Here is a 24879-nt window from a genome sequence, read left to right as displayed (position 1 = left end):
AAAGTATAATGTCGTCTTAAAGAAGTTGTGGTATACACACATAATTTTAAATCTTCATATTTTTTTAATTAAAATTTTGCTTAGTTATGATGTTAATTAGGTTCCAATTGGGAGCTATGAATTTATTCTTTAATATACCAATCTTTATTTAAACACTTACATCTTAATGAATATTCTTTTTCGTTATATAAATTTAGAGATTTAGAAAATAAAATTATGCACCAATCCCACTACATTATGTTGGAAACAAACAATGTAGAACATCATTATTCATTTTTTTACATATTTTTTGTAAAAATTATTCAGCGTATCCACTTAATAATTGGAACTTATCTCTAAAATTTTGTAAATCTATTAAAGTACTACAACACGTATTAATAACAAAATAGTACATCCTAATTTTATTTTTTAAACACGTACGTGTTTAATAAATATGTGTTGTCAGTAAAAAATTATACGTGAATAACTCAGAATTCAATTACGATGTAATTTTAAAAATAAATATTAGAAAAGTCGACAGTTTTAATATATAACTATTTATAATTAATTTCAAAACATAAAAAATTGACTTATATCTTTATATTAATCATTTCTTCAAAAGATGTCTATTTCAAGAGAATGGCTTTTAAAACTAATTAATTTCCTATTAAAGAAATATAAAACGTGTTTGCACTGTACAAAATTAAAAAAAAAAAAAAGCCTTAAAAGGTTGACGTGATTTAATTGTGAGACTCGGATTTTGAAAAAGGGTGGTTATGGTAAAAAAATTACAACTAGAAAATTAATTGTAAGATATGTAAAATGAAGTTAAATCTCCATTTTAATAGAAATTCGTGTAAGGCCCATTTTCTTTATTTTTTTTCTTTTTCAGCCCTAATGTCAGTGGGCCGTCCTTGTAGTTGGGCCTAAGGCCAGCCCAAACACATATACCCTTAGGTCTGCCCTAAACCTAAGGGGTACCCTACACTTTTCAGAGGCACCTCGTCCTTGCTTGGAGCTGCAGCCGTCATCCCTTTCCGCTAGGGCTCCGTTCGACTCTCACGTAAGTAACTTTAAACCTCTCGTGCTTACCTCCTAGGGCTTTACATTCGTTTTCCGCCGTTTAAGTCCGAATATAATTGTGCCCACCGCTGTTCTGCCAGTTCTAGGTCCATCACTCGAGCTTCTGTGCCCCCAAAGTTCCGCGTCAAAGTCCGTTAGCTCCTTTCCAGGTACGGGAAGTTAGGGTTATGGTTTCGAGTCTCTTTTTGAATGGTTTGTGCATTATTTGTTGAATGTATGGTGGGATCTGTCGTTTGGGTGTGTGAGAGTACCTTGCATGTGATGTTTGGCCGGAAATCATGGCCGTACAGTGAAGAACAGTGGCGAGACCTGTTAATCTCGCCCAAGCGAGTCCATCTCGCCTAGGCGAGATGAAACAGGGAGCTCGCCTAAGTTTTTTGCGCGAAACGTCGCCCGGGCGGCTCGCTCAATTTTTGAGCGAGCAGGCAACTCGCCCAAGCGAGAGGGATCTCGCTTAAGCGAGATCCCGCGTTGCCCAGGCCCTTGTTTTCTTCGAATCCTCGCCTAGGCGAAGGGGGGGCTCGCCTGAGCGAGCCTGTCTCGCCTGAGCGAGACCCTTCAGCCTGAGCGAGGGATTTGGGCGAGACAGAGTGGGTTGGATTGCGTTTTTGTCCTCTTGTGCTTGGATTTGTTTGGGCATGACTGTTATGATAAGATGCATGTACTGATGTATGAATATATGCCTAATGGGTTGCTATATATGTATGACATGATTCATAAATGATGAATGATGAGTGTGGTGGGGACTTAGCATGTGAAATGAGTATACGGTTTGGAACTAAAGGAACATGGTATGAATATGAGACGAGGCCCCAGACTCATCGGGGTGGTGATGATCAGAGGTATGGATTCAAAATGTGAGGCGTATGAGGAATAGATCTCATGGATGAGTATGAGGTTGTAAATATGTTTTCGATATTCTCCTAATGTTGTTTTATGAATGTTGGTCCGTGTCAGCGTGTAATTCCTTGGGGTCTCTCGGTGAGACCTCTGGGGTTGCGCTTCAGTGGTCGGGACGTAATTCCATGGCCCCTGCTAGTGGGTGTTCATGGTGGTGCCCCATCTGTATAACTAGGTAAGGATTCAAGGTAAGGTTGCATCCTGACACTCCGAGGAGCCAGTTAGTCTCACTTAGAGCGGACTGACTCTGGTGGTGGGAGTAGCAGGAGGCCTGAAACTCACTAAGGGCTAACCTTGTGGTGGGGGAGATTTGATTCATTGCAACACTGGTAATACATGGCTCAGGATCGAGCAGCTCAGGTTCGAGCAGGGGTACCCACACAAGTGCAAGCATCCGCTGAATCCGACCAAGTTATACGTATCCGGATGAGTCGAGTCGAGTCGAGTCGTAGTGTATTGAATGAAGAGTCATAACATGTTTGATTGCTATGTGGATGAGATGAGGATAAATGTATTTGATTGCATGTTGAATATGTTGATTGGCTCTAGCTTACCCGTTTTGTTGTATGTCTGTGTTGTATGTGGCCGTTTTCCTTGCGATGATCATCAACTTGGTTGATGGGAGCAGTTGGGCGAGGTTCTCATGGTCAACAAGCGAATGGGGATTCCGCAGCTTAGCCATCTGGGCTGGAGTTTCTTGTGTTTTATTTAGGGCTATGGCCCATGTATTTCTTTCCGTATTTCTACGCTACATTCTACGTTGTATTCGTATTCAGCTATCCTGTTTTGTTGGCATCGTGGTGTGCCTAGTTTCGTAGGGGTTGTGTTAGGGACCCCAAGATTACTCTGCAGTACTATTATCGCGTGACGTTTCCTTTAATTTCGATTATTAATTAAATGGGACGTTACATTTATGGTATCAGAGCGGTCATTCCTTAGGTCTGTGGACTTGGATGTCCGCTTAGCTTTCTCTGTGTCTTCTGAGTATTCTTAGTTAAATTCTTGCCTTTGTCGAGTCTAACCAAGTGATTTTCTGTGTGCCAGTGGATTATGGCACCTCCTCGCCGAGCTTCTCAGTCATCCCAGGGGGACTCACCAGATATCGCCAGAGCTTTAGAGGCGATGGTAGCAGCTATGACGCAGCAGAGTGCTGCGATGATGCAGCAGCACGAGGCATCTATGCAGCGACAGGCGGCGTCGCTTGAGCAGCAGCAGGCAGTGATGCAGCAGATGGAGGCTGCAAGGGTAGCTGCTGAGGATGCTCATAGGCAGCATATGGAGGCCCTCCGCCAGATGGAGGAGAGCAGGACGACGACACCTGTGGTTGGTCCTGAGCCACGACCTGCGGTCAGGGAGTGGAGCTTGGAGGACTTTTTGAAGCACCACCCAGCAAAGTTTGATGGGAAGGCTAGTCCTGACGCCGCAGACCAATGGCTGAAGGACTTGGAGTGCATCTACGACGCCAAGATGTGCCCTGTGGAGGACAGGTTGGCGTTCTCAGTTTATATGCTCACGGGAGAGGCAGAGCATTGGTGGAGCAGCACCAGATCCATCCTGGAGGAGAGGGATGACCCAGTGACATGGGAAACCTTCAGGGAGAGATTCCTCTCCGAGTACTTCCCAGACAGCATCCGATACGCCAAGGAGGTGGAGTTCCTCCAGTTGACCCAGGGAGGGAAGACTGTCACCGAGTATGCTGAGAGGTTTAAACACCTCAGCCGTTTCTACACCCTACCACTCGATGAGGAGTGGCGATGCAGGAAGTTCGAGAACGGGCTTCGCGGTGACATTCGCTTGATGGTGGCACCCTTGTCCATCAAGGATTTTGCCGCTCTGGTAGAGAAGGCCAGAGTGATGGAGAAGATGAAGCGCGAGGTGGAAGGCCAGCGCCCACCGCAGTCACAGCCACCCCAGAGGATTGGTGGACCATCTGGGTCCAGGCCCAGACATGAGGAGAGGAGGAGACCGTATGATAGACCACACCATCAGCCTCAGGAGTCTAGGAGCTTTCCTCCGCAGCAGGGTCGAGTTCGGTGTTACTCATGTGGAGGACCCCACCCGAGGTATGCGTGTCCACGTAGGGAGGGTTACCGTCGGTGCAACAACTGTGGCAGGGAAGGCCACTTTGGGAGAGATTGTCCCAACCTTGCCAGGGCAGCGACACGACCTCCAGTTCAGGCACCCCAGCAACATCAGGGGAGAGACAGAGGCAACAGGCCTCAGGCGACGGGCAGAGTGTACGCCATGTCAGGAGCAGAGGCGACTGGCTCAGGTAACTTGGTTATGGGTTGCTGCTTGATAGCTGGTGTATCTTGTTGTGTGTTGTATGATTCTGGAGCGACACACTCTTTTGTGTCAAATGCATGTGTGGAACGGTTGGGTCTGCCGGTGCGCGAGCTGCAGTGTGAGCTTGCGGTGTCTACTCCGGCGTCGGGTTTGGTCAGGACGTCGTCCTTGTGTGCTAGGCTTCCAGTGGAGGTAGAGGGGCGCAGGTACAAGGTGAACTTAATCTGCCTACCTCTACTGGAGTTGGAGGTGATCTTAGGGATGGATTGGCTCTCTGCTAATCGCATTCTGATAGATTGTCGGCAGAAGAAGCTGTTGTTTCCCGACTCGGAGGAGCATGAGTTGGTATCCTCCCAGGATGTTATGAGAGAGCTAAAGGACGGTGCGCAGTGCTACGTGATCTTCACACACATGGAGATGGAGAGAGGAGAGACGACGTCTGTGATACCAGTCGTCCAGGACTTTGTGGATGTGTTTACAAAAGAGGTACCAGGGTTGCCTCCCAGTAGAGAAGTGGAGTTCTCTATTGATCTAGTCCCAGGAACAGGCCCGGTCTCGATGGCCCCATATCGCATGGCTCCGGCAGAGTTGGTAGAGCTCAAGAAACAGATAGAAGACCTGATGGAGAAACAGTTCATCCGACCCAGCACTTCACCTTGGGGAGCACCAGCGTTGTTGGTGAAGAAGAAAGACGGGAGTTCGCGTCTGTGTGTGGACTACAGGCAGCTGAATAAGATGACTATCAAGAACAAGTACCCGCTCCCGAGGATTGACGACTTGATGGATCAGTTGCATGGGTCTTCAGTGTTTTCGAAGATAGATCTGCGATCAGGGTACCATCAGATTTTGGTAAAGGCCGACGATGTACAGAAGACAGCCTTCAGGTCGAGGTATGGCCACTATGAGTATGTGGTTATGCCGTTTGGTGTGACCAACGCTCCAGCAGTGTTCATGGACTACATGAACAGGATCTTCCGACCTTTCCTAGATAAGTTTGTCGTGGTCTTCATAGACGACATCCTTATCTATTCCAGGACTCAGGAGGAGCATGCAGAACACCTGAGGTTGGTGCTTGGTGTTTTGAGAGAGAAGCAGTTGTATGCCAAGTTGTCCAAGTGTGAGTTCTGGTTGGACGAAGTTCAGTTTTTGGGGCATGTGATATCAGCACAGGGGATTGCAGTGGATCCGGCAAAGGTAGAGGCAGTGATAAAGTGGGAAAATCCTAAGTCAGCCACAGAGATTAGGAGCTTTGTGGGGTTAGCAGGCTACTATAGGAGATTCATAGAGGGATTCTCCAAGATAGTGGCGCCTCTGACTTTGCTTACCCGGAAGGACCAACCCTTCACTTGGACGGATAAGTGTGAGGAGAGTTTCCAGGAACTGAAGAAGAGACTGACCAGTGCACCGATACTTGTGATTCCGGATGTCGGAAAACCGTTTGAAGTCTTCTGTGACGCCTCCCGCCTTGGACTTGGATGTGTTTTGATGCAGGAGAAGAAGGCGGTGGCGTATGCTTCACGACAGCTTAAGGTACATGAGCGTAACTATCCCACTCATGACCTGGAGTTGGCGGCTATAGTTTTTGCCTTGAAGATCTGGAGGCACTACCTTTATGGTGCTCAGTTCCGAGTGTTCAGCGATCATAAGAGCCTCAAGTACTTGTTTGACCAGAAGGAGCTTAACATGAGGCAGAGGAGGTGGATGGAGTTCCTGAAGGACTACGACTTTGAACTCCTATATCACCCAGGGAAGGCGAATGTGGTGGCAGATGCTCTGAGTAGGAAGACGGTACACGCAGCACATCTCATGATAAAAGAGGCAGAGCTACTAGAGAAGTTCAGAGACATGAGGATACAGGTGGAGTTGGAGTCCGAGTCCATTAGGTGTAGTACCCTTACTATCTCTAGTGACTTCTTGGGCTCGATCAGAGAGAGACAGTTGATGGATGCTAGTCTGAACAGAGTTAGAGAACAGCTTGGATCAGACGAGGCTAGAGACTTTGCTGTGAGTGATGATGGCATACTGAGGTTTCGAGGCAGAGTATGTATACCGGATGATGCTGGGCTGAGAAAGTTGATCCTTGAGGAAGGACACAAGAGTCGTCTTAGCTTGCATCCTGGCATGACTAAGATGTACCAAGACCTCAAGGAAACTTTTTGGTGGCAGGGGATGAAGAAGGATGTGGCTCAGTTTGTATCCGCATGTCTGACGTGTCAGAAGGCGAAGGTGGAGCATCAGAGACCCGGTGGCGTTCTACAGTCGTTGGAGGTACCGGTGTGGAAATGGGATAGCATCTCCATGGACTTTGTGACTCATCTTCCACGGACTTTCAGGGGACATGACACCATCTGGGTGATAGTGGATCGGTTGACCAAGAGTGCTCACTTTTTGGCGATGAACTTGAGGATGTCCATGGCCAAGTTGGCCCAGCTGTACGTCAAAGAGATTGTGAGGTTGCATGGAGTACCTTCGAGCATAGTTTCCGACAGAGACCCGCGGTTCACGTCCCGATTTTGGCAGACGTTACAGAGTGCTATGGGTAGCAAGCTCACCATGAGTTTAGCGTATCACCCTCAGACCGATGGCCAGTCTGAGAGGACGATCCAGTCGTTAGAGGATTTGTTGAGGACTTGCATATTGGATCACCTGGGAGCTTGGGATGAAGTGTTGCCTTTGATAGAGTTCACCTACAACAACAGTTTTCATGCAAGCATTGGCATGGCGCCATACGAGGCTCTTTACGGCAGGAGGTGTAGGACTCCTCTTTGTTGGTATCAGGATGGAGAGGCAGTGTTGGTCGGACCCGAGTTATTAGCCCAGACCACCGAGAAGGTGAGGATGGTGAGAGATAGGATGTTGGCTTCGCAGAGTAGACAGAAGGCCTATGCAGACCGTAGGAGGAGGCCGTTGGAGTTTGCAGCAGGAGATCATGTGTTCTTGAGGGTGACCCGAACCACGGGCGTGGGAAGGGCTCTCCGCTCCAGGAAGCTTTCACCCAAATTCCTTGGCCCGTATCAGATCACGAGGAGGATTGGACCAGTGGCTTATGAGATAGCCTTACCCCCGCAGTTGGCGAACCTTCATCCAGTATTCCATGTATCACAGCTGAGGAAGTACGTGTTCGATCCGGCTCACGTGTTGGAAGCGGAGGATATACAGATCAGGGAAGATCTCACAGTGGAAGTACCACCCATCGCTCTTGAGGATAGCAAGGTGGAGGAACGTCGTGGAAAGACCGTCAGTCTTGTCAAAGTCATCTGGGATCGGAGGACAGGCGACTCGACTTGGGAGTTAGAGGAGGACATGAGAAAATCACATCCACATCTGTTTACCTGGTGAGTCTTTATTTTCGAGGTCGAAAATTTTCTTGTTGGGGAGAATGTAAGGCCCATTTTCTTTATTTTTTTCTTTTTCAGCCCTAATGTCAGTGGGCCGTACTTGTAGTTGGGCCTAAGGCCAGCCCAAACACATATACCCTTAGGTCTGCCCTAAACCTAAGGGGTACCCTACACTTTTCAGAGGCACCTCGTCCTTGCTTGGAGCTGCAGCCGTCATCCCTTTCCGCTAGGGCTCCGTTCGACTCTCACGTAAGTAACTTTAAACCTCTCGTGCTTACCTCCTAGGGCTTTACATTCGTTTTCCGCCGTTTAAGTCCGAATATAATTGTGCCCACCGCTGTTCTGCCAGTTCTAGGTCCATCACTCGAGCTTCTGTGCCCCCAAAGTTCCGCGTCAAAGTCCGTTAGCTCCTTTCCAGGTACGGGAAGTTAGGGTTATGGTTTCGAGTCTCTTTTTGAATGGTTTGTGCATTATTTGTTGAATGTATGGTGGGATCTGTCGTTTGGGTGTGTGAGAGTACCTTGCATGTGATGTTTGGCCGGAAATCATGGCCGTACAGTGAAGAACAGTGGCGAGACCTGTTAATCTCGCCCAAGCGAGTCCATCTCGCCTAGGCGAGATGAAACAGGGAGCTCGCCTAAGTTTTTTGTGCGAAACGTCGCCCGGGCGGCTCGCTCAATTTTTGAGCGAGCAGGCAACTCGCCCAAGCGAGAGGGATCTCGCTTAAGCGAGATCCCGCGTTGCCCAGGCCCTTGTTTTCTTCGAATCCTCGCCTAGGCGAAGGGGGGGCTCGCCTGAGCGAGCCTGTCTCGCCTGAGCGAGACCCTTCAGCCTGAGCGAGGGATTTGGGCGAGACAGAGTGGGTTGGATTGCGTTTTTGTCCTCTTGTGCTTGGATTTGTTTGGGCATGACTGTTATGATAAGATGCATGTACTGATGTATGAATATATGCCTAATGGGTTGCTATATATGTATGACATGATTCATAAATGATGAATGATGAGTGTGGTGGGGACTTAGCATGTGAAATGAGTATACGGTTTGGAACTAAAGGAACATGGTATGAATATGAGACGAGGCCCCAGACTCATCGGGGTGGTGATGATCAGAGGTATGGATTCAAAATGTGAGGCGTATGAGGAATAGATCTCATGGATGAGTATGAGGTTGTAAATATGTTTTCGATATTCTCCTAATGTTGTTTTATGAATGTTGGTCCGTGTCAGCGTGTAATTCCTTGGGGTCTCTCGGTGAGACCTCTGGGGTTGCGCTTCAGTGGTCGGGACGTAATTCCATGGCCCCTGCTAGTGGGTGTTCATGGTGGTGCCCCATCTGTATAACTAGGTAAGGATTCAAGGTAAGGTTGCATCCTGACACTCCGAGGAGCCAGTTAGTCTCACTTAGAGCGGACTGACTCTGGTGGTGGGAGTAGCAGGAGGCCTGAAACTCACTAAGGGCTAACCTTGTGGTGGGGGAGATTTGATTCATTGCAACACTGGTAATACATGGCTCAGGATCGAGCAGCTCAGGTTCGAGCAGGGGTACCCACACAAGTGCAAGCATCCGCTGAATCCGACCAAGTTATACGTATCCGGATGAGTCGAGTCGAGTCGAGTCGTAGTGTATTGAATGAAGAGTCATAACATGTTTGATTGCTATGTGGATGAGATGAGGATAAATGTATTTGATTGCATGTTGAATATGTTGATTGGCTCTAGCTTACCCGTTTTGTTGTATGTCTGTGTTGTATGTGGCCGTTTTCCTTGCGATGATCATCAACTTGGTTGATGGGAGCAGTTGGGCGAGGTTCTCATGGTCAACAAGCGAATGGGGATTCCGCAGCTTAGCCATCTGGGCTGGAGTTTCTTGTGTTTTATTTAGGGCTATGGCCCATGTATTTCTTTCCGTATTTCTACGCTACATTCTACGTTGTATTCGTATTCAGCTATCCTGTTTTGTTGGCATCGTGGTGTGCCTAGTTTCGTAGGGGTTGTGTTAGGGACCCCAAGATTACTCTGCAGTACTATTATCGCGTGACGTTTCCTTTAATTTCGATTATTAATTAAATGGGACGTTACAATTCGTGATTTGAAGTGAATTTCTTTGTAAAATAGTTAAATCAACTTGATATTTTAAAGCCACTAAAATTTAAAGCATAAATAATTGACTTATAATACGTCAAGCATTTACATATTTTCTTGTTAATATAACAAAAAGAATTATAATCTTAGTATTAATAATTTTAAATCTATTCAAACTATTAATAACTAATATAAATTAACATATTTTTTGATTATAATAATTATCACTTGTGTTTATTAAATAAAAAAAATATTGCTTTTATATAGCTAATATTGATTTTTAAGAAGCTTTAAGAATTTTAAAATTTACAAAGCAATAATAAGTAGAGCGTAGAGGTTAATTTCATATCAATGTTATTTTTCCGTTCTAACAAATACAATTGACAATTCCTAAAAACTAAACATGTTCAATTACCTTAACTATCAGTAGAGATCAAACAAATATAACCAATGATTTTGCATAATTTATGAGACAAAGTATAATTTGTGATCAAAACTCAATATTGTGTACTATGAAAATTATACCTAATTTTCCCTACCTTTAGAATTTGCTTAATTAAACTTAAACTCCCAACTTTTGTATCTTCTCTGGAAAGCTAAAGATCCAAATATAATACCTTGATTAACAATTTAAACATACCATCACACTTATGAACTAATTGAATATTCATCTCCCAAGATCATCAACACATGTAAAACACTATCCCTAAACGTGTAAACTTTCACTTAAAACCAAGTCAAGAAAAAAAAAAGTAAAAATAAACTTACTAAAAAATTATTTCTAATATGGTAAAATTGTTCTATTTTTCAATAGGATTTTTAAGGTGAAATTGGACTTAAGAAAGGATAAACACCAAATTTAGAGAGACAAAAAAAAATTGTTTTAAAGAGATAGTATTTTTTAGGAAGAGAAGTTTAAATTGCTAAATTTTTTATTTATTAGTTTTTTGACTTAAATTATAAAATATTCACACTTCATCTCAATTAAACCATTTATTTTGTTAAGCAAATTAACTTGGTCTTTACATAAGAGAAAATTTTATTCTCAAAAATTCACTTACCAAGAAAGAAATACTACCTGACCTAACATCCCAAACTACTATCGTCATATTGATTAGAGATGTTAAAAGGGTTTTCACCCGTGAGGCAACTTAGCTCACCACGAGTTCGAGCCGAATTGGATTATAAAAATTTCAATTTATTTAAATGTGGGTTGAAATGAACCTAGCTCACCTAACACACGTGTTAAAAGGATTTTAGCTGCATTGAAGGTGAGCTGACCAATAACCCACTAACAACAACACTTTGTTAATATTTTTACCATTTTGTTTATAAGTTTTTTTTTAATATAATTGTCTATTATTTCTAATTATATAGGTTTTGATCTTTTTAAATACTAGATTGTTATTCAATAATGTTTGAATAGTTTGGATGCTTAATTTATTTGTTTGTCAAGTCATATACGTCAGTACTTTTATTTTCAACTACTATCTTTAAAATAATATTTGAAGAATTACATGAACACTTTCAAAATAAATCGAGTTAATCACTTTCATTATATTACAATAAATATATAAAATAAATTACAAAAAGAAAAGATTCATAGGTGAGTCAACCCACTAATCCATAAACTCGTAGTGAGTCAAATCAGATTACAAAATTTGTGACTCACTAAAAAGTGAGTCAAGTTGAACTGACCCTTTTTTAACTCGATCCACGGTGAGACAACCTTTGTGAGTCATGTTGATCCACTTTGACACCATTAATCTTGGTAGCCTTATCTCTGAGTTGGTTGATTTGATAATCCTCAATCCAAATTTACATAGTCTAAAAACAAATTCCTCCCTCACATGCACATTATTAAACTTTAAGACATGATTACGATTGGAAATGTACTTTCTAATTGGGATACATAAAACATGTTATGAATTGTTATTTACGTTATGACTATGAATTGTTATGAGTTTAAGGTGAAATTTTTGTGTGACCATGTATGATGTTAATGATGTTTAAGGAATTTCAAAGAAGAAATTCTTTGCGGTGATGAATGTGGTGGTATTGTTAGTGTATGACTTTACTTGTGGAGGTTCAAGAATGAGGTATCCTGAACTCTAATAATTATTCACACTCAAGTAATAGGTTAGGTGGTGAGAGTCGCAAGAGGTCATAGTCATTGGACTTATTTGGTCCTAGGGGTGAAAGAGACCTACTCTGTGTGTGGTTGAGTGATAACCCCTTAAGGCCAAGCTCTGCATAACCTAGGAACCACCACAAGTGCACACCTACACTAGGTCTGACATCATTGTCATGTATCCAGATAATTGAGTTTATTATTAGTTGTTCGTGTGCATATATATGATTCATTGTATTCATCCATGCTTAATTTGTATATGATTTATTGGTCATCAGAATAACCTTTTTGCAAGATTAGTTTACTCTTATTTTGTGATTCTGTCTTGTTTGATCTATCTCAGTCATGGAAGATATGAGTTGTTATCGTATTGTTGTTAGGTTGTTTTTCCTTCGTTCCTAGAGTCTTCATAAAAATTCTTAATTATTTGTTGTACCATAGATTCGTTAAAACTATGTCTTTTTATCTCATTTTATTATGATTATATCTTATAATAACTATAATAACAATTCTTTAAATTATGAATTACATAAATATTATTATGAAATATTTTATTTTATTAATTTTATGTTACTGAAACAAAATATTACACGTCAAATTATAATGAAGCATTACATTATTCAAATTTTTTAAAAATATATGATTAAAGATTCAATGGCTAATATTATATATATATATATATATATATATATATATATATATATATATATATATATATATATATATATATATATATATATATATTATGATATTAACTATGTTATTAAAAACTTTACTATTCAAATTTAATATATTTAAATATCTTAAAAATCGACAAATTTACTATCGTATCTAAAGGAAAAATAATCATTTTGATATTATAATTTTTTTTATATCTTATGTACTAGAAATTCTGAATCATATAAAGAAAATGTTGCGATCAACATTGTTTAAATTTATTCTATAAAGCCAAGGATTAGTTTTTAAAAACATGGCTCCGATTGAAAATGAATGAAGCAGAAGTTAAACATTTAAATTACTAAAAATAACTGAACAAGTTACCACTCAGACATAAATACCTTTGTAATCATGTCATTCACCATATTAATGGTTCAGTATTTTTTTTTCTTCTCATAACTCTCACATCCAAAATTAAAAAAAAAAAAAAATTCAACAAAGCGGATAGTTCCTTCAACAAGACGGTGACCCCTCGTAGAGAGAGAAAGAGCGAGGAAAAATATCTATTCCTATTGTAATATCGGTGACCGGTAACCGAACCAACGGGTCTTCATCATGAGAGAGAAAATGTTTATATATTCCTTCCCTCTTGAAATTAGTCTCAGTACAAAGAAAGTGTTTCTTCGCACCTCTCTCTCTCTTCCATGGAATCCAATAGTCGGCGATGCTTTCACTTTCTCCGGCGACAATGAACTCATCGCCGGCGAAGTGGGTTCGCGTTGCTCTCTTCTCACTCCTTCCATCGGTTCCTTCCTCTCACTCCTCCTTTTCCGGTCCTCGGAAAATTTACCCGGCGTCGTCACAAAGACCGAACGAATCGGAAAACTAAAAGCGATTCCGTTTTCTTCTTGACTTTTCTTTTCCTCTCTCTCTCTTTCTCGATCGCTAGCTCGCTTACATTCGGTTGTTTTCGATCGGATCCATTTCTTCGCCGGAAACACCGTCGCCGGTGACGTGGAAGCGTAGTTCAATAAGCCTTGACTGACGTTAGAAAACCTTAGGAATTATAAAAGAGAAAAGCGAAATTTAATAGTTAGTTTGGTTGTTTAGTTAGTTAACGTCTTGAACGGTGTAACTAAATATTAACGCGACGATGTTAGATCTTAATCTCAATGCGGAGTGGACCGATTCGGCTCGTGACGGCGACTCGCCGTTGCCGTTAGAGGAGTTTCCTGAAGGTTCGCGGAACCAAATGGCGGAATCAGGGACTTCTAATTCCTCTGTGGTGAATGCGGACGGGTCCAGTAACGGCGGTTGCGACGAGGACTCGTGCTCCACGCGCGCTGATGACGTGTACACCTTCAATTTCGATATCCTTAAAGTGGAAGGCGCGAACGACGTCATAACGAAGGAGCTGTTTCCGGCGAGTGGAGGAGTGGCAACGTCGTCGTTTTCGGCGAGAAAAAGTTTCGTGGATCTCGCGTTCGATCGTGAGGGAGGGAACAGTGAGATAAAGATGCTTCAGCCGCAGCCTCAGAGTCAGACTCAGACTCAGCAACCGGCGAAGAAGAGTAGGAGAGGACCAAGGTCTCGAAGCTCACAGTACAGAGGGGTTACCTTTTATAGAAGAACGGGAAGATGGGAATCGCACATCTGGTTAGTGAATTTTGGTAGTGATATGAATTTAGCTCGCTTTGGTTTCGTTTTAGTTGCGTTTTCATCCCTTTTTACGGGGAAGGGAATATAAGTTTGTGTGAAGTTTGGTTTTGGTGATTCATGGTTGAATTGCATCTGACTTTATGTTCTTTTGGTCTATTTTTGTAATTATTTGGTGTAGGGATTGCGGGAAACAAGTCTATTTGGGTATGGATTTTGAATTTATGAATTTTGTGAATTTCGGTGTTTTTAGGGTACATAGTTTTTGTACTATTTGAAATCTTATTCTATGGTTTACTATTTTAAGCATCTTTTGACGGAATTGGTATTTGAACTTGTAGGTGGATTTGACACGGCTCATGCTGCTGCTAGGTAGAGCTTTGTGCTTTTGGTTCTCTTTCTCATAAATTTGGGTTCATGAAACGATCCACCGTTTTTTTTATTTTGAGGATATTCCTCTGCTCGTCAACTGACTTGGGGTTTTCAATGTTAGAGCCTATGATCGAGCTGCTATTAAGTTCAGGGGAGTTGATGCTGACATCAATTTCAATCTGAGTGATTATGAGGATGATCTGAGACAGGTTAGAAAACTCAGAAGACTTGATGGACATTGAAACTAGATGGTGCTTATGATTTGATTTTTAACCTTTTTCTTACCTATGGACAGATGAAGAATTTGTCCAAGGAGGAATTCGTACATATACTGCGCCGCCAAAGTACTGGTTTCTCAAGAGGAAGTTCTAAATACCGAGGAGTTACTCTCCACAAGTGTGGCCGGTGGGAAGCTCGAATGGGACAATTCCTTGGCAAAAAGTGAGGACCTACTTTTATACATTAACTTAAGTAGTGATGTACTATGACTATTCTAGATGTTATGAATTCGAGTGCCTATTTTGTCAGCAAAATCGAATTGGTTTCAGCTTAGGTGTTAATGCATCTTTATGCATTTTTCCATGTTTGGAGAAACATGTCTAAGATGTAAGATGCATGTTTTCAACGAAACGATTGGAAGGTATTTTAGTTATAGAGATTGCAATGCTTTCATGCAGGTATATATATCTTGGATTATTCGACAGCGAAGTAGAAGCTGCAAGGTCCTAATGTTACATGAATTACTTTCTTCCTGTACTGAATTTATTACACTGAATTATCGAAACTCATTTGGTTCAATCCAACACGTATCTCCCTTTTGATTTTCTTAAAGCAGGGCTTATGACAAGGCAGCTATCAAATGTAACGGAAGGGAAGCAGTGACCAATTTTGAGCCAAGTACATACGAAGGAGAGATGAAATCTGCAGCCATTAATGAAGGTAACACTATTATGGCAAATATGTTCTATTTTTTTTAATTCCCAAGTGAACTTCTTAATGAAAAAATGTTCCTTTTCTGAAATCCGGTTATATTTTTTTGAACACAGTTGGCAATCATAATCTTGATCTCAATTTGGGCATAGCAACCCCAGGAACTGGTCCCAAAGAAAATTGGCAGCAACTTCAGTTCCCCTCTGTCCATTACAACACGCATGGTGGAATAAGATCAATGGTATAAGTGAACTTACGTATTTGTTTATTTTAGGTTTCTTCTAAATTATATGGAATGGAGGTGAATAACTTTGTTTTTCTCAAGTTGGGGCTAGCTTGAATACCTGTTCAGTTGAATTTATGGCATTTGAATCAAAATTGGAAAGTGGGAAAAGAGTAAAACAAACGAACTTATTTTAATAAAAACTCTTCATATCATGATACCCATTGACAAAATGTTTGTCTCGATAAAGACCGGTTGTATAGGTTCACATGTAGCTAATTACATCCTGTTTTCCTTTGACTTCATTGATCTTTGTAGAACTGTAGGTCTTTGGTATTTTTAATTAACTCTAGACGTGCAATTTAGTAATCATAATTGGCATGGTTCCCTTTATTTGCAGATGGAAACCAATGTTAATTCAGGAGTTGGTAATCCATCTTTGAAAAGACTGGTTGTGAGTGAAGATTGTCCTTCTGTATGGAATGGAATGTGTCCTAGTTTCTTTCCCAATGAGGTAATCCACATAGTGTTCATTTCTTGTTTCTTTATTAGGTACTTCATTTAAAACATTTACAATTGTTTTCTTGCTAGGATCTCCATTTTCATTAGAATACTGATGAATGCTTCACTTTTAAATGTGGTAATTCATGGCAAAATTTGGTTGTTTATGATCAGGATTTACTGATTAATATATACAACCTTTTGGTGTATTTTTTGTCATTGGAGCGGTATTCTGTTTATATATGTGTGTGTACCATGTTTACTTATTCTGTTAACAAAAATGAATTTGTCCAAAATATGTCTCAAAAGCATTACCTGGAACGGTCAATCTTTGACACGGTTTATTTTCTATTTTCTGTTCGGTAATGGATGGTCAATATATTCCTAAAGTAAGGTTAGAGTATGGCTTGAGTTTGAAAACATAGACCATCACAATATTGTGTGATTTTCGCCGGATGTTCTGTTAGGTTCATTTTATTCTTGTAACATTATTTGTACATTGAACTTTGAGAGTAAACAATTATTATAATTGTGGCATGTAGTTTTGTATGTGACTATTTAAGACTGTAAAAGATTGTCAATAATTTAGCAGGAAAAAACAGAAAGAACGAACACGGACCATTTGAAAGGAGTCCCCAATTGGGCATGGCAAACACATGCCCAGGTCAATGCTACCCCAGTACCAACGTTCTCAGCTGCAGCAGCATCATCAGGATTCTCAATTTCAGCCACCTTTCCTCCCACTGCCACCTTTCCAACAAGATCTATGAACTCCAATCCCCAAAGTCTCTGTTTTACTTCATCAAGCACACATTCATCTGAATACTATTACCAGGTTAAGCCCCCTCAGGCACCACTGTAGCGGATCTTGTTCTACACGTTAAAGCCAAACCACAAAAAGTGTTTGCGCTCAAAATTCTTTGTATAATTCAGTAACTGATTGGTGTATACTGAGATTTGATTCGACTCCTAATTGCTACCTCTTTGCTTAAACTATAATGCCCCCTATAATGCCCCCTGTTGTGATAAATCATCTCACGCAAAATGCTACTTTTAGTGCACTAGCAAAACGATGTAGCTGTTTTTCTCAAGTTTGACGGGAATCAAAATTGCTTAATGGCTTGCTCACCTATCTTTGAGATTATAGGTGCACTAGTTGTGCATCCCATAAATGGATAAAAGTTAAGTATTTTTGTTTTCGTTGTTTAGTATATTGTGAATATTGCCGGTGGGATTTGGATCTCTTCACCAGGTCAGGTTTGTCGTTTTCAGAATGGCAAGTTAAATCATATTCATTTGGCGACATTAACCTTGCTAATATTTTATCCTGGAAAATGAAACAAACCTAAAAAAAATGTTTAGAATTGAAAACACTATTCTTTTTAAGTTTTCTTTTCTTGATCTTCCTAATGGTCATTAATATTGTGGTTGGGTGATGGTGATATTTTCTGACCCATCATATCAAAATGATAAAGAGGAGAGAAAAATAGAACTGTATTGTGATTAGTAGTGAGTCATTCTGCAACTTTGTAGCAGCGAGGATGGGTCTTTGGTCCAATGAGTGACAAAAGTTATATTACACTTGTCAAGTTGACAAGTTACTAAATTGGTAACAGAGCAGTTTCATTCAAATTTGATAGCTATTACATAAGTGGAGCAGACCAAACCTAAACCTATGGGGAATTGAACAATGGTGTTACTATTTATATTGTACACTCACAAATGTGCAGTCAATGACAAAGTCTCTGTTTTTCCTGGTCCTAGGGTACAGTGTCCTAGTTTCAACCCCTCAAACCCTGTGAGGCAGCTCCATTAGGACACTTGTCAGATCACATCTTTCTGTATATAGAATGGTAAAAAACATAAATGTATTCAACTTCATGTTACATTGCTACCCAGAGAGTTTAAATCATTTTTTTCTGTGAAATACAATAGTTCGTTACAGCTTTTCCAGTTGACGGTATGGCATAAGAGGAGTTTTGTCAACTCGAAATATAATAAGAAAGCGACAATACATAATAAAATCACAAATTATATACATATTTTAAAATAGAGAGAAATAATATGGGTACATAAATTATTAGTATACTTTTTTTTTTTCGGTATAAGAAGACAAAATAACAATCTTATATACATTGCTTTTCTTTTCATTTCCCTGACTTTAGTAACGTGATTGCAATAAATCTAGACTCTATGTTTTCTTCAGGTAAACAATTGCGGCTCTGTTGTTTGAATTGTTATTGTCAACGAAAAATGTGCCCTGCAAAATTTTAATGCAACCACGTTGTTTATTTACAATGCAAGATGAACTTGGCTAATTTTTTTTTTTCTATTTTATATGTGTGAAATTAATCTCTTTTGTGGGAATATGAAAAAGTTAACAAATAAAATATGATTTATGGTGATTGGTATGTGAATGGATATGTTCTGGTATGGGCATCTATCAAAATGGAGACCATATTCTCCACTTCTTCCATCTCTAAGCTATTACTGCAATTCTGGCTGCTGCCAACTAAAGCTAACAAACCATGTCATTTTCATAAATTGACAAATTCAATTTGCACCACAAATGTAACAACTTTATATTCATTCTAAATACTCTATTTAATAGTTGAGGTAAATCGTAACATTTAGATTTTTATTTTTGTTTTTTTTGCCGGTGATGGGTAGGACTTGTTGATTCTTTCACTCGTATTATATATATATATATATATATATATATATATATATATATATATATATATATATATATATATATATATATATATATATATATATATATATATATATTTTATAGCACTTATTGCTTTTATTTTTTATATTTCTATATATTTCTCATTTTTTATATAGCAAATCCATTCCAGAATGAAATTAATCTTTTACTGATATCTACATATAACAAAACTAGGGAGTGAATATGTTCAGATAAAATAACAAAGATGGATAGATTCAACATTTAACTTCTGTTTGTACTTATAGAAATCATATTCGCGGAGGAACCAATATGCACTTAACTTCCCAAAATTGAAATGAAAAAAAAAATGGAAAAAGGAGATTGCCAAACACTTGTCTAATACACATCTATTATACTTTTTTTTATGATAAATTAAAAACATAAATATTAATAAGATAGTCCAATCCTAATCAATTTTGACAAAAAATTATAATAGATTATGATATATTAATACTTACTATTACAAAGATAAACTATAATTTTTCTATAAATTTTTAATAATTATATTATTAATATTTTATTAACTTATTATGTAATTAAATAAAAACATAAAATAAAATAAAACAATTTAATTCAATATTGTATTGATATGTTTTAAATTATAATATTTTGTACATTAATTATTTTAGTATAATTCATTTTTGAAATATAATTTTTTTTTATTTAATTTTTCAGTAATTTTTTATTAAAAAATTTATATTTTAAAAAAAAAATTATACCACATATTTTTAAAATTTTTATTTTTTAAATATATTAATATAAAAAATTATTTTATCCTATCCATAAATATCCATAACATCAAACTAGAAACTTTCCTCTCATCTCTCATATTCTTTTTCTTAATTCAAACAATCTCTTCTTCTTTTTCTTAATTCAAACTAGGATAAATATTTTGAAAGAAAATTATAAATATACCTGTAATGAAGTTAAATAAAGGGTAAAATAATAAAATTTAATGTGATTTTATATTATTAAAAGATTATTGTCGCAAATTTTAGTTACCGAGCTAGTGTCTATATTAAAATAAATTAGTAGTTAATAAGTTTTTAGTGACTACATGATATTTTAGAAATCTTTTTGTCATTTTTAATTTGGCTTGTCAGAATATAAGTGAAGTTTGATTAGGTAATAATTATCTAAAGGATTAAATTTGGAGAATGTTACATTGCCATTAGGTTGAATACATTATTGTCTCTAATTTTTGAAGTCTTATCACAAAATATGTATTTCTTACACCATTTTCTACATTTAAATAATTAAATGGATATCATATAATTACTAAGTGGTGAGAAAAAGTCATTTTCAAATATTTTTAAAACTTATGAACACTATAATTAATAAAAAAAATGTTAAATGATTAAAATGTTTTGTTGAAGTAGAAAAATGCTATATTATTCTTTGTTTATTTGATTTTATTTTGTTTTAAAAGTTTGGTCATGCCGTTTTATTGTTCAATAAATTAAAATTATTTATATTATATGATGCTACATTATTATATTATATACAAGAGATAAAAACGGTTTTTTTAACAACTCTTATAATACAGAATAGGATAAAGTTTAACATATCAAATATCAGGTGTTTAATAATTTGTTTGGTTGAAGGAAGAAAGTGAGAAAAAAAATTAAAGTAATTTAATCTTTTCATATTTATAAATCACCACTGCCAAATTTTTTTTCAAAGATTAAACCGTACATTTGAACTCTAAACTTTTTTTTCATACTTTAACTTTTTAAACTAGAAATATAATAAAAAAAACATTTGTTTTCATTCTCCCATCTTCTACCTTTCCAATCATACACTTTAGTTAACATATTTTACTAGATTCAATTGATAATTTGAAATATTTTTCGGTATTTATATAAGAATACTAATTATCATTAACATTATATAAAAATACTTTAAAACTCATTTTCATCTACGGACCTCCATTTTCTTTATTCAATTTCTCACTCATATTTCTTCTCACTCATATTTCATCTCAATCATCATCAAAGTTTGGGGTTATGATCACAACGAAGCTCTCTTCAAATTTAACTAAACAAAATTTTCATTTGGATAAATCAAAATTTTCGCTTCCTTTGATGTTCAATTTGCACATTTCAATTTCTTATTTTTTGTTGTGTTGCATGCGGTTCATTTTCATTCCAATGGACTCCCTGCATGTTTGGGTGTCTAACTATGTACTCAATTCATGTGTTCTTTTTTTATGAGTTTCATGGGTAGAAGCTGTAAAACTGTGTTAGTAGACTTCAAGAACTTCAATCAAAGCGATAGAGGGTAAAACTCCAATTATTATGTGATGAATTTCGTGTTTTTTTTTATTTGGAATTAATGCTGGCTTTTGTGATGTAATTGTAATGGGTGAGTTTAATTTGGTCTTTATGAGTATGAGACGAAGAATCCACAATTTGCATGTTTTAATATGAACTACATATATGGTAATGTTAGTTGGTTTGAGTTCTTTGACACAAATAGTGTGGTTGTAACTTGTATGAAGCTTGTAATGAGTTTGGTTCTTTTGGCACTGTCAAAATGTGCAGAATTTGCATTTATGCGTTACGCAGACAAAATTAATTTTGACAATGAGTTTTCCTCACTAGACGAGTTGGTTTTTCAAGCTCTGAATCATATCAAAAAAATTTGAATTCTTGCTTCTGAACTGTTGGATTAAGCTGAGACTTTTACAGCATATCATAGACATTTGATGCTTTGTTTTGACCATTCTGATATATTTTTGAAAGTCAATGGTTAAAGCAGTTTTCTTGTAAGGTTCCCATATATTAGGTTATTAACAGTTTTGACCTTTGTCACTTGTTTAATGTATAACTTTTTCTATAGGTATTCAATTAGGTTTATTTTTTTGCATTGAGTTATTGATTCAATTATCTTTAATTTTAATGTAAGAACATATTGGAGTTTTGTACAAGTTGCAGTTTTACTTTTAAAACCCCAACCAATTTGCATATGTGTTGTTAAGTTATTGTATAATATACTTGATGATTATGTGATTGTGTGAGGATGATATGAACTTTTGGAATATAATGATGTATGAAACTGTGATGATGATGACCTTGTCAATTAATATATGTGTTGTATATTGATGATATAATGTATAAGACTTTTTTTATGAGAATGATGAATGAATTTCAAGGAAAAATCCTTTTAAAGTAGGTGTGCTTTGGTGTGCATTGATGTAGGGACTCATAATTTGAAAGTTTGTCCTAACACTCTAGTAATCATTCAAACTCATGTAGAGGAGAATGAGTTACGAATGGAGAGTAGCAGGAGGTCCTAACTGGAAGAACCATTTGTAGTTTTAGAAACTAGTATAGGATTAACATTGTGGGTAGAAGTTATCCATCACAAGTGCCAAAACTTCCAAGTAGTTGAACACCAATGCTCGTTATCTGAATAATTGAGTCTAATTGGTCTTTTACGATGTGGCTTATTGATTAGCTTCTTAATATGATTTAATTTATGATTAATGACACATTTTGTTTTTATATTAGCTCATCCTCTCTTGTGTATGTGCTTCTTGTGATGTTTTTTTTTTGTAATGATCACCATATTTTGTGTGAGCAAATAAGGATTTAGGTTTTGGCCGCTGATGATCGTGACGACAATGTAGCATTTTAGTTCTTTAGATTTGCTTTCATTGCTAAGTTCTATCTTTTGAAAAACTTTTGTAAGGTATATCAATTGCCATTTTCGGTTAGAGTTTAAGGTTGTGACAGTATACCAGTTCTATATTTATGTTTTGGATAACTGTAATAGAAACTCCTTGATTATCTCCTAAAAGTATTAAATATGTGATATTTTAATTCAGTATAATTACTCTTTAAATGGAATGTTACCATTTATATAATTTTCATCTTCAAACAATTAAAAAAAAATCATTTAACTTTTCGGATTGGAGAGAAATGGTGGAAGAGAGAAGAAACAGAAATAAATATCCCTTTGAAAGAGGAAAAAATGGTGAAGAAAATAAACATGACATATAATCAGTAGAAAGAAAAAAGAAACTCTATTATATTCTTTTACTTTCCTAATTAACAATAATACTTTTTATTCACTTTTTTTAACTCTCATTTCTACACCAAACTGTGATATCTTTTACATCTTTATGGTTCATTTATGTTAAATTCTCTTAGTGTCACTTTCCTAAAAAAACTTGACAAAGGGATTAGTACTTTCAACCTATTTAGCCATAATAAATAAAAATTAATAATATAGAATACAAAATAAATTGTGTAATTTGACTACCCCAGAAACCATTTGCATGCAGAAATTCTCTAGTTAATTATCTTTTTTAATAAGAGTAACTGAAATGAAATAAATGTAGTTAATTACATTTTGAGTATTACAGTGTTTTAAATTTATGTTTTGAGTATAGGAACCTTCCTTTACTTTAGACTCTAATTTTTTTAGATAGAGTGGATAAATATGTGGATAGTTTTCAATATTTTAGGAGTGTAAATTTTTATTTATGTTGCAAAATATGTTTGGAGGAAGAATTTTCGGAGATTTTGGTTTGAAACTGATTAGCATGAAAGATTTCTTTTCACTCTAATGATAATTACCATTTATCATTTCTCATGCCATTCACTTAAAATGTGAGAAATTATATATAATGCATTTATAGCAATACTTCTTACATATATTAATAAAATCCAAAAGATATTTTACAAATGCTTTAGATGTATTTGTTTTACGGTATGATGTTGCATTATAAAAAATTCATTCTTAAAGGTATTTCAAATGGAATAGATATTTTTACTTGTATAGAATCTCGTTTAATGTTCCTAAAAACTAGCTTTTAAATTTGAAATGATTAAAATGAAAGTTACAAAAGGGTTATAAGGTATCCATTAGCATCCGAACCTTTGTTCTTATACTCCTATGATATATGTAATCTCATACTTGTTAGATTATGAATCCAAAAGATATCATAATAAGCATCAAACAATCCATATAATAAATTATCCTAACTATTAAGAGCAGTTTTTAATAATAATAATAATAATAATAATAGTATACAAAAATGTATTTGATCAGTAATTAATAACAATATAAATGAAAAGTGGTACCTGATATTCCAGACAGAATTAATGATAGATTAAAAGTGTTATGTGTGAAACAATACTAATATCTTTCTGGTAGAGTTTAGAACGTATCTTAGAATTGTGTTTTTACATTGTTTCATAAAATTGACTAATAGAATATCTGTTTTATTTACCACCAAAGATTAGGGACCTCTCAACAAGTTTATGAATACTTAAGTCTATCACTCATTAAACAATCCAACTCATCACAGACCGTCTATCAGAAATCCAATATGTATTATCCATAAACTAATACTAATTTTATAATATAATCGATATTTACAAATAATATAATTTATTAATTAATATTAATCTATAATAATAATAATAATAATAATAATAATAATAATAAATAGAAAATAATAATTTTATATAATAAAATTATATAAAATACAACGATACTAAGAGAAAACTAAAATACCCTTAAGTTATAATTTAATCACGACGCTGACCAAATTCTTTGTTCTCTCTTCATTGCACTCTCTTTCCAAATCACTGGACTGTAGTTGCACATAATCTTGTTTTTTAAACTTTCAGGATTATTTAACTGTGATTGTATGTGTATGTGTGCACATATGTGTGTATCAAGAGAAATTAACTGATTATTTAATTTTTCAATATGTATAATAATCAATTGATTAAAAATTAGTTGTAAAGGAAAAGAGGGATTAATTATATTTCTAATAACTATCAAGAAAACTACCCCTGCATTGCTTAAAATGTTTGCCATTTTGCAAACATTTCTACTCAATGGATAAATATAGAATCTAACTAGCCCAATATGTTCAATATCAAGATAGTGATATTAATATAGAAATTTCTTCCTGCACCCCTATGTTTTCATACTGCACCCCATAAGCAAGGTAAAAAGTCAATTTGTCCACTTCTTTTTCCTTCTTCCTC

The 24879-nt window shown here is 36.9% G+C and overlaps 1 protein-coding gene and 2 long non-coding RNA genes across 7 annotated transcripts; all 3 read left to right on the top strand.

The window, feature by feature from the left end:
• The first annotated feature begins 960 nt into the window (after positions 1-960).
• On the top strand, positions 961-2708 carry LOC114168637. The gene is made up of 3 exons (XR_003600739.1): positions 961-1042; positions 1143-1211; positions 2591-2708. It is a non-coding gene; the product is annotated as an uncharacterized LOC114168637 (long non-coding RNA).
• Positions 2709-7753: 5045 nt separating this feature from the next.
• On the top strand, positions 7754-9501 carry LOC114168516. The gene is made up of 3 exons (XR_003600687.1): positions 7754-7835; positions 7936-8004; positions 9384-9501. It is a non-coding gene; the product is annotated as an uncharacterized LOC114168516 (long non-coding RNA).
• A 3614-nt stretch (positions 9502-13115) lies between these two features.
• Positions 13116-17267, top strand: LOC114169590 (ethylene-responsive transcription factor RAP2-7). 5 transcript variants are annotated; one of them, XM_028054821.1, is made up of 10 exons: positions 13116-14111; positions 14293-14318; positions 14453-14483; positions 14605-14692; positions 14779-14924; positions 15161-15205; positions 15319-15422; positions 15530-15654; positions 16037-16150; positions 16730-17267. In XM_028054821.1, exons 1-10 carry the CDS (start codon positions 13609-13611, stop codon positions 16997-16999), a joined length of 1452 nt encoding a protein of 483 aa, XP_027910622.1. In that variant the 5' UTR covers positions 13116-13608; the 3' UTR covers positions 17000-17267. The 5 variants fall into 5 exon arrangements, with proteins under 5 accessions (XP_027910622.1, XP_027910621.1, XP_027910625.1 ...); XM_028054820.1 differs by having other exon boundaries at positions 16727-17267; XM_028054824.1 differs by lacking the exon at positions 15161-15205.
• The last annotated feature ends 7612 nt before the right edge of the window (positions 17268-24879 follow it).

Source organism: Vigna unguiculata, chromosome 11 (assembly GCF_004118075.2).
Source record: "Vigna unguiculata cultivar IT97K-499-35 chromosome 11, ASM411807v1, whole genome shotgun sequence".
NCBI classification, from domain to species: domain Eukaryota; kingdom Viridiplantae; phylum Streptophyta; class Magnoliopsida; order Fabales; family Fabaceae; genus Vigna; species Vigna unguiculata.
This window is presented reverse-complemented; position numbering and strand designations above follow the sequence as displayed.